The sequence below is a fragment of the Microchirus variegatus genome, assembly GCF_963457635.1.
Source record: "Microchirus variegatus genome assembly, chromosome: 7".
Taxonomy (NCBI): domain Eukaryota; kingdom Metazoa; phylum Chordata; class Actinopteri; order Pleuronectiformes; family Soleidae; genus Microchirus; species Microchirus variegatus.
Genome location: NC_139808.1, coordinates 25287135 through 25301078, shown reverse-complemented (window position 1 = coordinate 25301078; position 13944 = coordinate 25287135). Strand labels below are relative to the sequence as shown.

The window sequence follows — 13944 nt, the reverse complement described above, 5'->3', positions numbered from 1 at the left end:
TAGCGCACATTAATGCATGTCACGTTTCCATGACGACTGTCTGGAAAAAGACGCGCGTGATGTCATGTTTAGGTGACTCCCGGTTGTTAAAATGAGTCTCTAAAGTAACGCTAAACTTTAAAAACAGAGGCACACATCAGCTCTAAAGGAGCCAACGCAGCTAACAGGGAGCTAACTGGTAAATGGTGCCTGGATTCTGGTGTAAACACGACGTCATACAGGTTTTTTTCTGGTCAATAGTCATGGAAACGTGTCATGCGTTAATGTGCGTCAACATTGGCGCCGCTACGCACTAGTTACATTACGACAAAAACAAAAAAGCTAAAATGTTGTAACCAAACTGAGATAAAACATTATCATAGCTTTGGTTAATACTGGCTTGCCGTAGTCGGAACAAAGGAATGAACCAACTATGCTTTGCAGCTGCACATAAGAGTACATAACAGAATAAATCAATAGAGGAGTCTTCTTCTATCTCACAAAAAAAAACACAATTTTCAATATTAGTTTCTCTCGTGCTGTGAAATATGTGGCGCCATAAAGGGAGAAAGTAACATTTACAAAACATTTCAGTCTTTCCAAAAGTGGCCAATTCAACTCAAGTGCGAGAAAAACAACAAATTGATAGTATTTGGAGCAAAATGGTTTATCTCTCAAAAAACAGCCATTTTGTGTTTCTCTCTCCGACTGATGGGTTTTAATGCATTTTCTGATCTGTGCTTGTACACACAACAGCATTCAGGCATTTTACAGAAGAACAAAACTTAAGTTTTGGACACAGTGAGAGTCCAGAGGATTGACAGTGCACAGCACTAAGACAAATACACCATTTGCATCGTTTGCATTGCATCGTCATCGCGATGGACGTGCAATGTTTTCTCTTCTCAGAAAAGCATCTCTGAACCGGCTTCTTGCTCTACTCTCTCACTCACTCACTAAGCCCCTCCCCTTCTCGCCACATGCTGTTCCTCATCACACACCACGGCGAAGATGAGCGATAAACAATAGGGCGAGACCGTGGCCGCGTCCAGACGGAAACGGCACGAAACGTAAACGATCTTTTTCTTTGCCGTTTCCCCCCGTAAACTCTGCATAGTTTCAGGAAATATCTCCCGTCTTCTGTAGTAAATATGCCAAGAGTGGAAGTTGTGCAGCAACACATTCCAGACATAATCACAGGGACAGAATGAACCGAGACGGGGAAAGAAAGGGAAATAATAATAATAATGTCTGTTTGATTAGGTTTCGTGACGCTTCCGTGTGAATATGAACAAAAGCCTCGAAGCCTGAATACAAGCACAATCCTGCCGCACGAGTGAGATCCATCCAACTGTATTTACTGTGGACAGGAAGTCGGACACACACGCACTTTATTTGACGATTCAACACTTTTTTTACTGTGTTCAATCAGAAAATTAACCTGCTCTGTCGAGGAATATTGAACTATAGGAATACATTTATGGCAGGATATCTTTGCTAGGTTTAAATAAAGTATTTGTATATAAATGTCAACTGTTAAGGACACAGTCTCATCCAACATGTACATATATGGTGTGTGTGTGTGTGTGTGTGTGTGTGTGTGTGTGTGTGTGTGTGTGTGTGTGTGTGTGTGTGTGTGTGTGTGTGTGTGTGTGTGTGTGTGTGTGTGTGAAAAAGTGTAGTGAAAACATCCCCAAAACAAAAATCACTTACTATAATTTGAGTGTATCTCCTCAATTTCCTTTTCCGTCTGCTTCTTCGTGAAAACCATGACCTGCAAGAAGTTTGAATGAAATAATTTTGTCAATGACAAAAAAAAGCTAACTTTCAACTGCATGTTACAGTAATATTTCTCAACTAAATGCAATATATGGACAGTAAAAATGCAGTAACACCACCACAGCCACGAACTATAAATACAGGAGGGAACTCTTAATTTAAAGAAAGATAAAGTTAGTGCTTACAGGTTTGGCTTTCCCCTGTAGTTGGTTCCTGCTCTTCTCATTGGCCTCCACCTCTTTGGCAATATCTTCAGCTGTTGACGAAGGATAGAATCATTTAGTCAATTAATTTAATCAATTAATCCATTGTTAATCGATAAATAAACAATTTAGGGTTGATTCTAGTTCACAACTGTGAATATTTTCTGGTTTCTTTGCTCCACATAAAGAAATCATCAAAACTGATGATGAACGAGACGTTCGAGAACATCACAATTTCCAGGTTTGAGAAACACTTTAACATTTTCTGACATTTTAGGGACAAAACCTTTACTCGACTTATCAAGAAAGTAAACGAAAGATGAATCACTGAAAATAACTGTCAGTCGCAGCACTAGTGTATATTAACGGGATAACGATGAACGTAAATGACTGACTGTATTATGTCCATTTGAGTGGAAAAGAGTGGAAAAATAACATTTGTCCTCAAATTTTAATTCAGAGCTCAATCAGTGCGAGTGGAGAGATCTAAACGTTAATGGTCAGGTTGTTCATTTCCAGGCTTTTGTAAACATTTCATTAGCCTAATAGCATAGCTGCCCAAGTCATATTTGAACGTTTTCGGAAAACAAGAAAAAAATATTTTTTTAGCAAGCACATTGGTAGGATTGTATGATGGTATTAGGCAGATATCACAATTACCAAAATAATGACTTAGGCAATTATGCTATTAGGCTAACGATTTGTCGATTTAATTACTCAACTCATGGTATGGGTCGACATTTTGTCATTTTTTCTCTACTTTATGGAGCTCAACACCGGGACTTCGGCCGCAAAGACCACCATCTCCCGCGCCCAAACCCTGGAGCTCCGCTATTTTAATTTTATCAGCTTTTCACACATTTTACACACTACTGACCCTAATATTGACTAATTGTTTTACCCCATTTCCTTACTTATACCGTATCTCCTTCCACGAGCCTCTGAGACCCTGGTTCACCTGTGAGACACTCTGTCATTTTCACTCTACTCTCTGTATTATGTCCATTTGTTAAGAGTGGAAAAATAACTTCAAATTCAACGTTAATGGTCAGGTTGTTCATTTTCAGGCTTGTGTAAACATTTGTCAACGTAATTACTCAACTTGGTGGTTATAATAAAGTGTCCTTACCTGATTTAGGGATTAGAGCATCACACTGAGCATTGTAAACGTGGACAAACTCCTTGTATCTTTTGATCATCTGATCTCGAGAGCCCTGCACTGAGAGGAAGCTCTCCTTCAGCCGCCGCTTCAGCTCCACTGTGGAGAGGAGGTTGTAGACCAGTTTGCCCATTGGACGCCTCGCCTTACTGAGCGAGCTGCAACAGACGAGACTTGAGTTAAAAGTTTATCACGGTAATTTGTTTTTTGATAGTTGATCGTGTGCTTAAAGGGACACTGTGTAATATTTATGGGTTTATATAACCCAAAATTAACTTTTTTATACATATTATGTGCTCCTGCATTGTCGAGTCGCTGTATAATAGTTTTTGTTTCATTTTCGTTGTGTTTCAAAAAGTCATGTGAAATAACATGGTCGCGGGCCGCGGTTGCATTGCCACTGTTAGCAGCGAGACGCCATGTTTCTACTGGAGCCTGTAAGGACAAACGCGAGAGAACAAATCAAGCGTCGCTTTACTTGTAGCGGAAGTCCCGCCTCCACTCTCTCCGCTTTTTCTGCTACGGCCGCGGTAGCTCGCCCTCTCCCTTGCCTCACAAACCTCATCTGATGACACGGAGAAAGACGACGAGGACGACATTTGACCGGCTGAGGATACCGTAGCGCTCAGGGAAGGGAGGGGGTGAGCAGAGGAGCAGTTCTTTGTTGTAAATTTCAGCCTCTCCTCTAGATGGCACAATAAACTACTTACTTCACCTTTAACGGTAACAGCAGAGGACAGCGACGCGAATGTGACCATATCGACCGTACTGTACGATTTGTCTTTCATATCAATGTTCTCGTTTGTTTGTTTGTTTGCAGACTGGGCTACATTTAAGGGTATTAAAACATCTGCAATTCATCATTATGACATTGAGATCTGCACCAGATTGGATTTTTTTTTTCCACTGTTGAACAAATATTATGCCCTCTCAAATCACAAACCTCATAATTTCACCTGAGCGATTATTAATCAAAACAAAAAGTTTCAGAGGCCACTCACAGTGAACTCAAATTATGTCACAGAAAGATTTGTAATAATTATAGGCATTCAGACATTTAAGAGAAACATTGGCTGATTGTGGCTTGATTGCGTGATCATCCTCCCCTACTTTATCCAACAAAAACACACATTTTTAAAAATAAAAGGTAGTGGAATGAACAGACAAGCAAAATGATAAGAATGTATTTTGAAGACCTTTGGTTAAAAAGTTGTGTACATAAAATACTGTGCACTTTAGATGTTTTCGGTTCTAAGCCAAAAACAGAAAGACATCAGACTGTGTGGAGCCAACATCAGTCTGTCCTTTTACTACAGTTGATGTCACCAACGCAGAGAACTGGTCTCAGTGTCGCATTTGACCACATTATGAGGAGATGGAAGACCTCGAGTCTCAGGACCTTAAAGGAACCCGATTGAGCTTGAGTGCACAAAATGAGATATGGTGCCATTTAACCCTTTAACACCTCCCCCTCAAAATGTCCATCTGGGCTTTTGGGCTTAATTTAACCAAAAAATGTCCTGTGAGTAAGAAAAATGAAAAGTTTTATTCAGAAAAAACACTAGTTTTAGATTTGACGTATTAAATTTGACATATGAACCGTATAAGACACATTTAAAATAATATTTGTTTGAGTGAACAGGCCAAAAAATGCAAACTATGCACCAATTATTTCCCCTCTGGTGACAATGACGCAGATTCACCCCATTTTCCAGAACAACCTTCAATACCTGCCAGTTTAAAATAGTTAAAATTTAAAATGAAAAAAAAAAAAAAAGTTTTATTCAGGAAAAAAAACAACTTTTAGCATTTTGCATGTTAAATTTGAAATATGAAGCCTATATTTTTGAGTCTCAATGTGCAAAAACAGGCCACAAAGACGCTGATTCGCCAGCTTCCTGCAATAGAGCGAGTGAAATTACTGTAATAACCTCACGTTGACTTTGACGCGCAACTTCTCGGCTTTCAGAAACCGTTGGAATTTTTGCGATAGCACAAACTGTTACGTAATTACGATAATGCAAACGTGTTGTCTGAGATACACTCGGTGTTAAAGGGTTAATTTGGATGATAAAGAATACTCATTATCCAACCGTGTGTGAGGGCATGGAGCATGGCCTTAATGCACTAGCACTTAAGACTATGTGCAATATGTCTTTTAAAGAGACCAGCAGCAATAAAAAAAATACATAAATTAGATTATAAATTAACACACAGAGTGGATTTGGACACAGTAGGTCAGTGCAAATGTCAGGAGTTCTATTTCCAAACAGGTGTTTGTTTGTTTGTTAGTTTTTTACCTTCTCAAGCTTTCCTTCTTCTCTCCACTGGAAAGACACGTGTCCAGATGCTTGTTGATAAACTGCTGTGACACACCGACCGAACACACGGGGCACTCCACTGCACAAGATCACACAAGAAGACTTGATTATTAGCAGCTTGTTCCAAAGATGTGGTCATACAGGTCAAAACACACACATCACAATCAAACTGCACCAAATCGAGAGACGGACGAAATCAAGAGAATCACTTCAAGTGACGAGGAAACATCTCGAGTGAATCCCACAATTTCATTATTTGTTCTCTGAGAAAAGGTCCACACCAGACATTACTGGTGGAGCGGGGATGAAAACACGGGATTGAAAACCAGCAAACCCACTGTAGGTATAATACACTTCGTCTAAGTGTGTTGAATATTTAAAATTCAAACTCAACTTCGACTCACTACCACCACTTCATGCGTCACGTTAAAGTGCCTAAGGAGCTTGACGCTGTGATTTAAATATTCATTTGAACAGAGGATGGATCATGCTGTGTGCCGAGGAGAATATTTTTCACCTTTAATTACAGGCTGTGCATCATGGGATGGCGCCGAAGAGCGCGGCATCTCAACGCCCGTGCTGATACTTCTACGTGAGACTGCGTCTTCCTGTTTGACCGACACCAGCCCCTGGACCTGGACATCCATGGGCTCTTCCTTCACAGCCAGTGGAGCTGAAGTATGTGCTAAATGTAGGTCAGAGTCATTAGCAGAGCGGGTGCGTGCTGTGCACATTTTTCCCTGCTCCGAGCACCGAGAGACGGATGCCTCGTGTTGGTTTTGTGAAGCCGGCGATGTTTTGGTCCTCTTTTGGAAAAAGTGACTCAGATCGGAGGTGCTACACTTCTGGCCCTTGGATCTGGGTGTTTTACATTTGACAGCTGAGGCCGGGGTTTTGGGCGATATTGGAGGGGAGTCAAAGTGTACTTTTGACAGCTGCCGCCTTCAAAGAAAAGAGAGGGGAAGAAAGAAATTGTGAATGAAACTCTGCCCTCAGCTTATGAATCTCACATCCAGGCAGTCATTTTATGTTGATTTTAAGTATACATACGTATACATACGTATATATATATATATATATATATAAATATATATACATACATACGTATATATATATATATATATATATATATATATATATATATATATATATATATATATATATATATATATATATATATATATAAATAAATAAATATGTATGTATAAATATATGCATATATATACACATATAGGGGCACATATGCACACATATATAAACAAATGCACACATATATGCACACATATATGCACACATATACATACACATATATGCACATATGTACAGATATATGCACATATGTACATGTATATACACATACATATACACATACACAAATATATATATACATACACATATATATGCACATAAACAAATATGTACATATACATACACATATATACACATACATATATAAATTATATATAGAGTTGCATGAAACTGGTCGACAACATAGATGTATACAAGTAGTGAAATAACTGAACAGATCAAACCTCTTAATAAAAACATCTTGAGCCCATTAAAAAGAAGAAAACTAGCTTGTGCCAACAAATACAGCGCGGTAGTAAATCGAGCGCTTTGGCATTAAAATACACCTGCTCACTTATTACGGTTGTCGTCTTCTTCTACTGAATGAGAAAAAAGAAAGTAAACGCTTTGGCCTCAATCCTGGAAACGTGGAGGACAAACAAACTGCTGCAAGGCCATTAGTTGGTAATAAAAGTGGAACAAATGAGGTGTGTGATGTTCTCCTTTCCATATTTAAAACTTATTTGTGCTTATAAGAAGAGCAAATCCATGTATTTGCTCTTCTTCTTCTTCTTCTTCCCAGGCACGTGATAAAGTGCAAAAGTTCATTTGACAAAGATAGTTTTTCATTACCTATTCCATGAATTTCATGTTTCATTTATGTATTATATTTCTATTTTTATTTAAAATAAAGAAGTGCAGAGTGATTTTGAGACGTTATTATTAAACTGTAAAAAAAAATCAAAAACTCATCCAAAAAACTCAAGAAGGAAACTCATCCAAAAACATGGACAAAATAATAATGTTATCATAGATCATCCATCAGCTGCGAGGATTTGCATGATCAGCAGCAGCCACAGAAGAATCCATATCGGCTGACCTCTAACACACATACATTTTTATTAGCCGGAATATTTTCCGCCTCATTTGAGCAAACCCATTTTGGTCCATCACTTCAGTAGAATAATACTGCTGCTTCTTAATGCTTCTGTAGTTGACTGGCGGTTGCCATCGATACGCCGGCAAAATAAACACATCGGGTGCTGAACTTATTTAGTACGCCAAGTAAAATGTACTTGGTAAATAGTTCGTTTAAGAACAATGGCAACACGATGTGGCAACTGTGTCACCTACTGTGTCGGCGATCATATTTAAAAGAAATTATAATGAAAAAATAAGACTAAGAATCAATTTCTTCACACGTTGAATTGTAAATGTGCTTTGGCTGGCACGGCATGAAAGGCGGTTTCAGAGGAAAAGGGATGTGATTTTTCCCAAACACAAACAACTGTTCAATCGGACTGTATCCGCAATCCATTATTCAGCAGCAGGAAGGAGAGTCGCCACCATTCATAATTAATGGACCTGGTCTTTGTTGGGAGTTTACAAGAGAATTCAAGTGGAATAGACGTTTGCGTTTGACTACAAACCGATGTTTTTTTACACATCAACAAATGCGGCGTGACGCCACAATAAGAATGTCAGGTGAGGTCACTCTTTAAAAGTCCATGTATACATCCATTTTCTACCGATTTATCCACCACATGAGGGTCGTGGGGGTGAGCTGTGCCAAACTGTGCCGATAGAAGAAGTAGGAGAACCCATAAAAACCTCACACACACATGGGGAGAGCATGCAAACTCCATGCAGAAATGTGCTTGTTCCAACCAGGGCTTGAACCCGCCGGGTCTTTAAAGCAGCCATAGAGGAGGTCCTATTGCACATATATGAGGTTTGGAGGTCTACTTACATACATTAACTTGTTTTTATGGTCAAAAACCTCCTAGTTGCTGCAAACGAGTCGATAGAAATCTCTCCTCACTGAAGCTCTCAACAGCAGCCCCCCCAGAAAGACTGTGTTGTGATTGGTCGGCCAACAAAAGCTTTCCCAACTGTCTTGTGATTGGCCAGTGCCTGGAAGTGATGTAATTAGCACGTCAGCTCTCAGAAGCCCAGCTCCCCCTTCTGGAGCGGTGGATACACTGCTCCTCATTATCAAAACATTGTTTTAACAATGTTTAAAAATGGTTTCGTCACGACTCCGCAGTCGCAGTCCCTTTTACGACTTTGACCCGGAGTCGGACCCAGAGTCAGAAGACACTGTCCCAAGTGAAACACCTCCACAACGGAACGTTATTCTTCTTCTTCTACGGTTCAATGTACGCAACCAGATGTGCTTGGACTAGTGCCCGGAGCAGGAGGAGGTAATGGCACAAAAAACAGCGTTAATTGGAACTTACGGTCTATGGGAGCTTCAAAAGTCAAGTTTTTACAAAACGACATTAACCATTGAAGGACCTTACGAGGGAATGAACAGAGATTGTTTTGACTACGACTGTACTAGCAACCGAAAGATGAACCAACACTACGTAGTAAATGTACACAGTTTTAAGCCTCTGTTTGAACAGAATTAACTACGAGTGCAATGTAGAGCCGTCTGTAATCACCGCGCTGTGACGTCTATAAACACCGTTTCATTTTAATTTCACGTAAAAGAAACTCATAAAACTCAACTGTTTGGTACAAGTCTATTGTAACGTAACAACACTTTATGAATCCCATTTTTTTCACTCACACACACACACACGCACTGGTAGACAACAGGAAATTAAAAGACACAGGCAGAAGCAGATGCTATTTACAACAGTGATGGCAATCAGAAGGTCTCGGTTTGACGTTGACCTTACGTCTGAAATTATATCAACATCCACCCAGACACTGAAGAAGCAATTCTGATTTGATTTGAAGGCTTTCTTTGGGGGGGGGGGGGTTCTGACACAATAGTCTCTAACGAAGAGAAAAACACCAGAGAACAGAGCTCATTCAGTAGAGTTGTTTTTCATTCTCTTTCATTCTTTACAAAACTGTACCTTCCGACGCAGACCACCCAAAACTCTGTTTACCTGGTCGTTAGGTATCCGTTATTTCGGATATAAGAGGAGTAACATACTTGTTGTTGTTATCTTTATACAGTCACTGTGCCACAGAGGAAGCATGAAGGTTGGCAGACACACACTCAGTGGTAGATCTAGTTGTCTTTGAAATGGAAGAATTTAGGTTTGATTCCCAGCGCCGATGCGTCCCAGTGTATGAATGACAAAACCGTAGCGTAAAGCCACTTTGAATGGCCATCAAGACTAGAAAAGCACTATTTAAATCATCGTTATCTGTCTGACGATGATTTAAATGATGCTAACCGTGTATTTTTCATATAAATTGGGTTTATTCTGACCAAACCTGAAGCAAAACATGGTGCAAATGTGAGCATTTGGCAAAATTTGTCAAATGCGCATTCTGGCTGTTAGCCATAAATGTTTGGGTAGAGCTGCATATGACGATTCTTTTCATAATCGATTAATCTGTGGATTATATTCACGATTAATCAATTAATCTTTTGGTCCATAAAATGTCAGATAATGCTAATGTCAAACCAGGAAATGACGATGTTCTCGAATGTCTTGTGTTGTCCACAAACCAAAACGATTCGGTTTTTAATGATTTCTTTGTTTTTATGGATGCAGAGGTGGTGGAAAACAACTCTTCAGAGAAGATCAACCACTGCCGATGGGAATGGAGTTAATTGCCCGTTTTAACTGGGTTCACCGTGTTTCACAAACGCTGGGTACACTCGTTTATTTCAGTGTCAAAGAGGCTTAACATCCATCAGGCTGCTCAAGACACGGCAAGCAATCACGACTGTACACGTCGCTCCATCCACGTCGCTAGAGTGCTACTGTTAACAGGATAATCAATACCAGAGAGTGCTTTTCCTTCATTGTGATAAATGTCAATGAAGCAAACCTTGAACTTAAAGTACAGTACAAAGAAATTTCCTCTGGAAACTGCCATCTCCATCCTACTGTAATGAAAAAATATCCGCCCTAAAGCTACTCCACAGTCACACGAGAGCAATACATGGAAAACCTTCAATTCAATCCCCATTTTATTTACACAAAATCCATAAATCCCAGTCAGATTACCAGAGGATAATTATTACGTGTGTGGTAAATTGAAACAAACTGAAATGGTTTACCTCGTGGACGTCACGTAATCCTGACAATAACAATGGGATTGTTTAAAGTCACTATAGCAGTCATATTAAATATAACTGCTATAGTGACTTTAAACAAACAAGCATCATGTTTTCTAAGAACTGAAGACAAATGTTGTCTTCGATTCTTAGAAAACATGATGATACAGTGATACGCGGGGGGGGGGGGCAGGTGCTTGAACGGTGGTGGTACGCCACTGTTCATGCTACAGGGCTCTTTATGGGATCGTGTCTTATTTCCTGAGTTGCCATTTCCACTATGCGTCGAGTCTTTACTGTACAAGCAAAATGATTAAAAGTAAACATAATAAAAAAAGCTTTATAAAATAGTCTTAATCACTTGTTAGCACTTGATAAGTAACAGAGCCAATAAAGCCGGGGATCTCAGCGATAACACACTTTCACATACCTGTGTTTTTCCGGCTTATTTATGAGCACAAATGAGGGCAATATTGATAAAAAATGTTTTACAGCTTAGTCCGACTGCAATATATATATATATAGCATTTTTATTATTGAGTCAAATAATTGTACTTATAAGTGAAAAAGAACAGGTGCACAGAGGCCTGATACTTATCAGACATTTACTGCCTTTACCTGTAATAAACTACATTGTGTTCTTACCTTGCAGCTTGAAAGTTAGCGACTAGTTCATCCAATACGCGGTTGTTTCTTAGATCTTGTTCGGTTAAATCCTGTGAATAGGAAGAAGCAATATTTAATCAAATTGGTTAGTTAATTGCACAGGGTGTGACAACCATACTGAGGTTATGGTCTCTAATGAGTATGCAAATAGTGTCGTTATGGATTAAAGTTATATTCGTAATTCACTTACTGAGTTGCAAACTGGACACTGTAACTTGTAGGAGAGAAATTTTCTGATGCATAAAGAGCAAACTGTAAAAAAGGAAATGGAAAAGCAATTCAATACGTTGAACAAGAAGTTTCTATGCGGATTTCTAAAACAATTCTCCCATTTAATTCACACATGTGCATAGTGCTCTCATATACAGTATAACACAAAGAGCTAAAGATGAGACACACTAAGTCTACACTGAGCCTTAGACATGAACTGACGAATGAATATTTGCATCCATTTGAGATTAATCTGATTCAACTTGAACTCAAAGATTAGTATCATGGAGGCAGCAGCAGGATCTTGGATTATCAGGCCTGCACTCGTCTCTTTACTCAGGTAATAAAGTTCCACACTTAAACCACCGTGGTGAGTCGTAAAGTGTAGTTCAGCTCGCCACTGTGCGGTGTGGAACCAGATCTGACAATTCCCACCGCAGGGTGGGTGTGTGTGTGTGTGTGTGTGTGATAGCTGCGTCACTTAAGTAAACAGCATGACGTCATACCGGCACAACTCGGTGTAGCCTGCCAACAAATTCCATCAGGAAGAAGAATGAGGTGACACAGTTACTCAAGGACATCGAGAGTTTTGTGCTCTTCCTTTTTGGCACGTGGCGGCGTGAAAAAAAAGACCCTTTGGCTTTGTTTGAGAGAAAGCTGCCGTTTGCATGGAAAAACAACACAGATTTTTCAAACTCCACCCTGGAGGAGTCGGACCATTGTATTTGGTGCCTCAATGGAGGGGTGCCAAATACTGTTATTTTGATATTTTGGTACCTTTACAACATTTGACAGTGGGAATTGTGGACGTAGTGAACTGAGCCAAACTGTATTACTTGATGGAATCATGTCAACAAAACAAGACATTATAATTTAAGCCATTATAATTTTAATTTTAATCTCTTTTTGAAGAGAATACTATATTAATACTGTGCTATGTAGAGAGTAAAGTGAAGTACAGCTCTTTGGGGAAGTACTGTGTCACTTTATTTATAGGAATGACAAATTGTGATGAAGAGAAGCTCCAAAAATCGAGCTCTTTTAAAGGTTCAATCATGATGTTAGGGGTTCCATTGAAATGTGTTAAAAGGACGATGAAATCAGAAGACTGCCAAGGGAATTTTAAGTGAAATGTGTTCCCTCGTGTCAGAATGCCAAGTTTGAGGTCTTCCCATGATGAAAAGCACACACCCAGAAGCACAAAGCCATGAAAATTAAGGCGTTAACTGTTTCAAACTGGATCTGGACTCCTGACCCTAAAACTTATTTTTAAAACGTTTGGTGAGCTGAAATCTCACATTACAAAAAAAGACTGGAATGAATAGAATGCAATCAGAGGCGGAGAGGAGCTGCTGGCTGATAGGCCCGAGAGGATTCTTTTGCATTATTAATATCATGCCAGTTCTTATTTTATTGTCTTTTATTATTATAATTTTATGTTTGAATTTGTATATAAAGGTGACCTTGAGTGCCCAGAAAGGCACCAACAAATAAAAGCCATCATCTACCACTTTATCCTCCACATGAGGGTCACAAGAAAAGGGGCCTTTCTGCATGGAGTTTGCATGTTCTCCCCATGTGTGTGTGGGTTTTCTCCAGGTTCTCTGGCTTCCTCCCACAGTCCAAAAACAAGCAATATTTGGATTAGGTAAATTGGACACTCTAAATTGACTGTAGGTGTGAATATGAGAGTGAATGGTTTGTCTCTATATGTGGCCCTGCGATGGACACGAACTGTCCAGGGTGTATACCCCGTCTATCGCCCTATGTCAGCGGAGACTGGTACAGCTCCCCCCATGACCCTCATGTGGAGGATAAAGCGGTAAAAAAAATTGATGAATTGGCTCGAGTATGCAGTAATATTCTATCACTCATTCCTCCTCATGACGGTCGTGCAGCCTGTGGAGCCAATCCCAGCTGACATAGGGCCAAAGGCAAGGTATACCCCAGACAATCACAATCACACAGACATGAACAACTATTCACTCTCATCTATGGTCAACTTGTGTCCAATTAACCTGTGCACGTTTTTGGACCATGGGACGCAACTGGAGAACCATTTTCTACCGCTTTATTCTTCACATGAGCTGTGCCAACCTCAGCTGACATAGGGCGATAGGCAGGGTGACACCCAGGACAGTTCGCCAGTCCATCACAGGGACATATAGAGTGTCTAAAATGAATTATTATTATTATTATTTTTCTCTTTTGCTCAGAAGCCTTGGTCGTTTTTATTTCTGAGGATATTTTGAATTACGTGCTAGAAATTCAGCATGCCAATAATTCTGACAGGGCCAGCTTTTATATTAG

At 39.7% G+C, this 13944-nt stretch overlaps 1 protein-coding gene across 1 annotated transcript in view; it reads right to left on the bottom strand.

Annotated features, from left to right (window-relative positions):
• rad18 (RAD18 E3 ubiquitin protein ligase) overlaps window positions 1–13944 on the bottom strand; it is a gene marked incomplete at both ends in the record, with an annotated part of 29819 nt that overhangs the window by 14754 nt on the left and 1121 nt on the right. The window contains 7 exons of the mRNA XM_083892004.1: window positions 1693–1753; window positions 1944–2014; window positions 3091–3278; window positions 5421–5520; window positions 5959–6383; window positions 11404–11474; window positions 11615–11676. Of these exons, the coding sequence (XP_083748130.1) occupies window positions 1693–1753; window positions 1944–2014; window positions 3091–3278; window positions 5421–5520; window positions 5959–6383; window positions 11404–11474; window positions 11615–11676 (978 nt within the window). The remainder of the gene's footprint in view (window positions 1–1692; window positions 1754–1943; window positions 2015–3090; window positions 3279–5420; window positions 5521–5958; window positions 6384–11403; window positions 11475–11614; window positions 11677–13944) is intronic.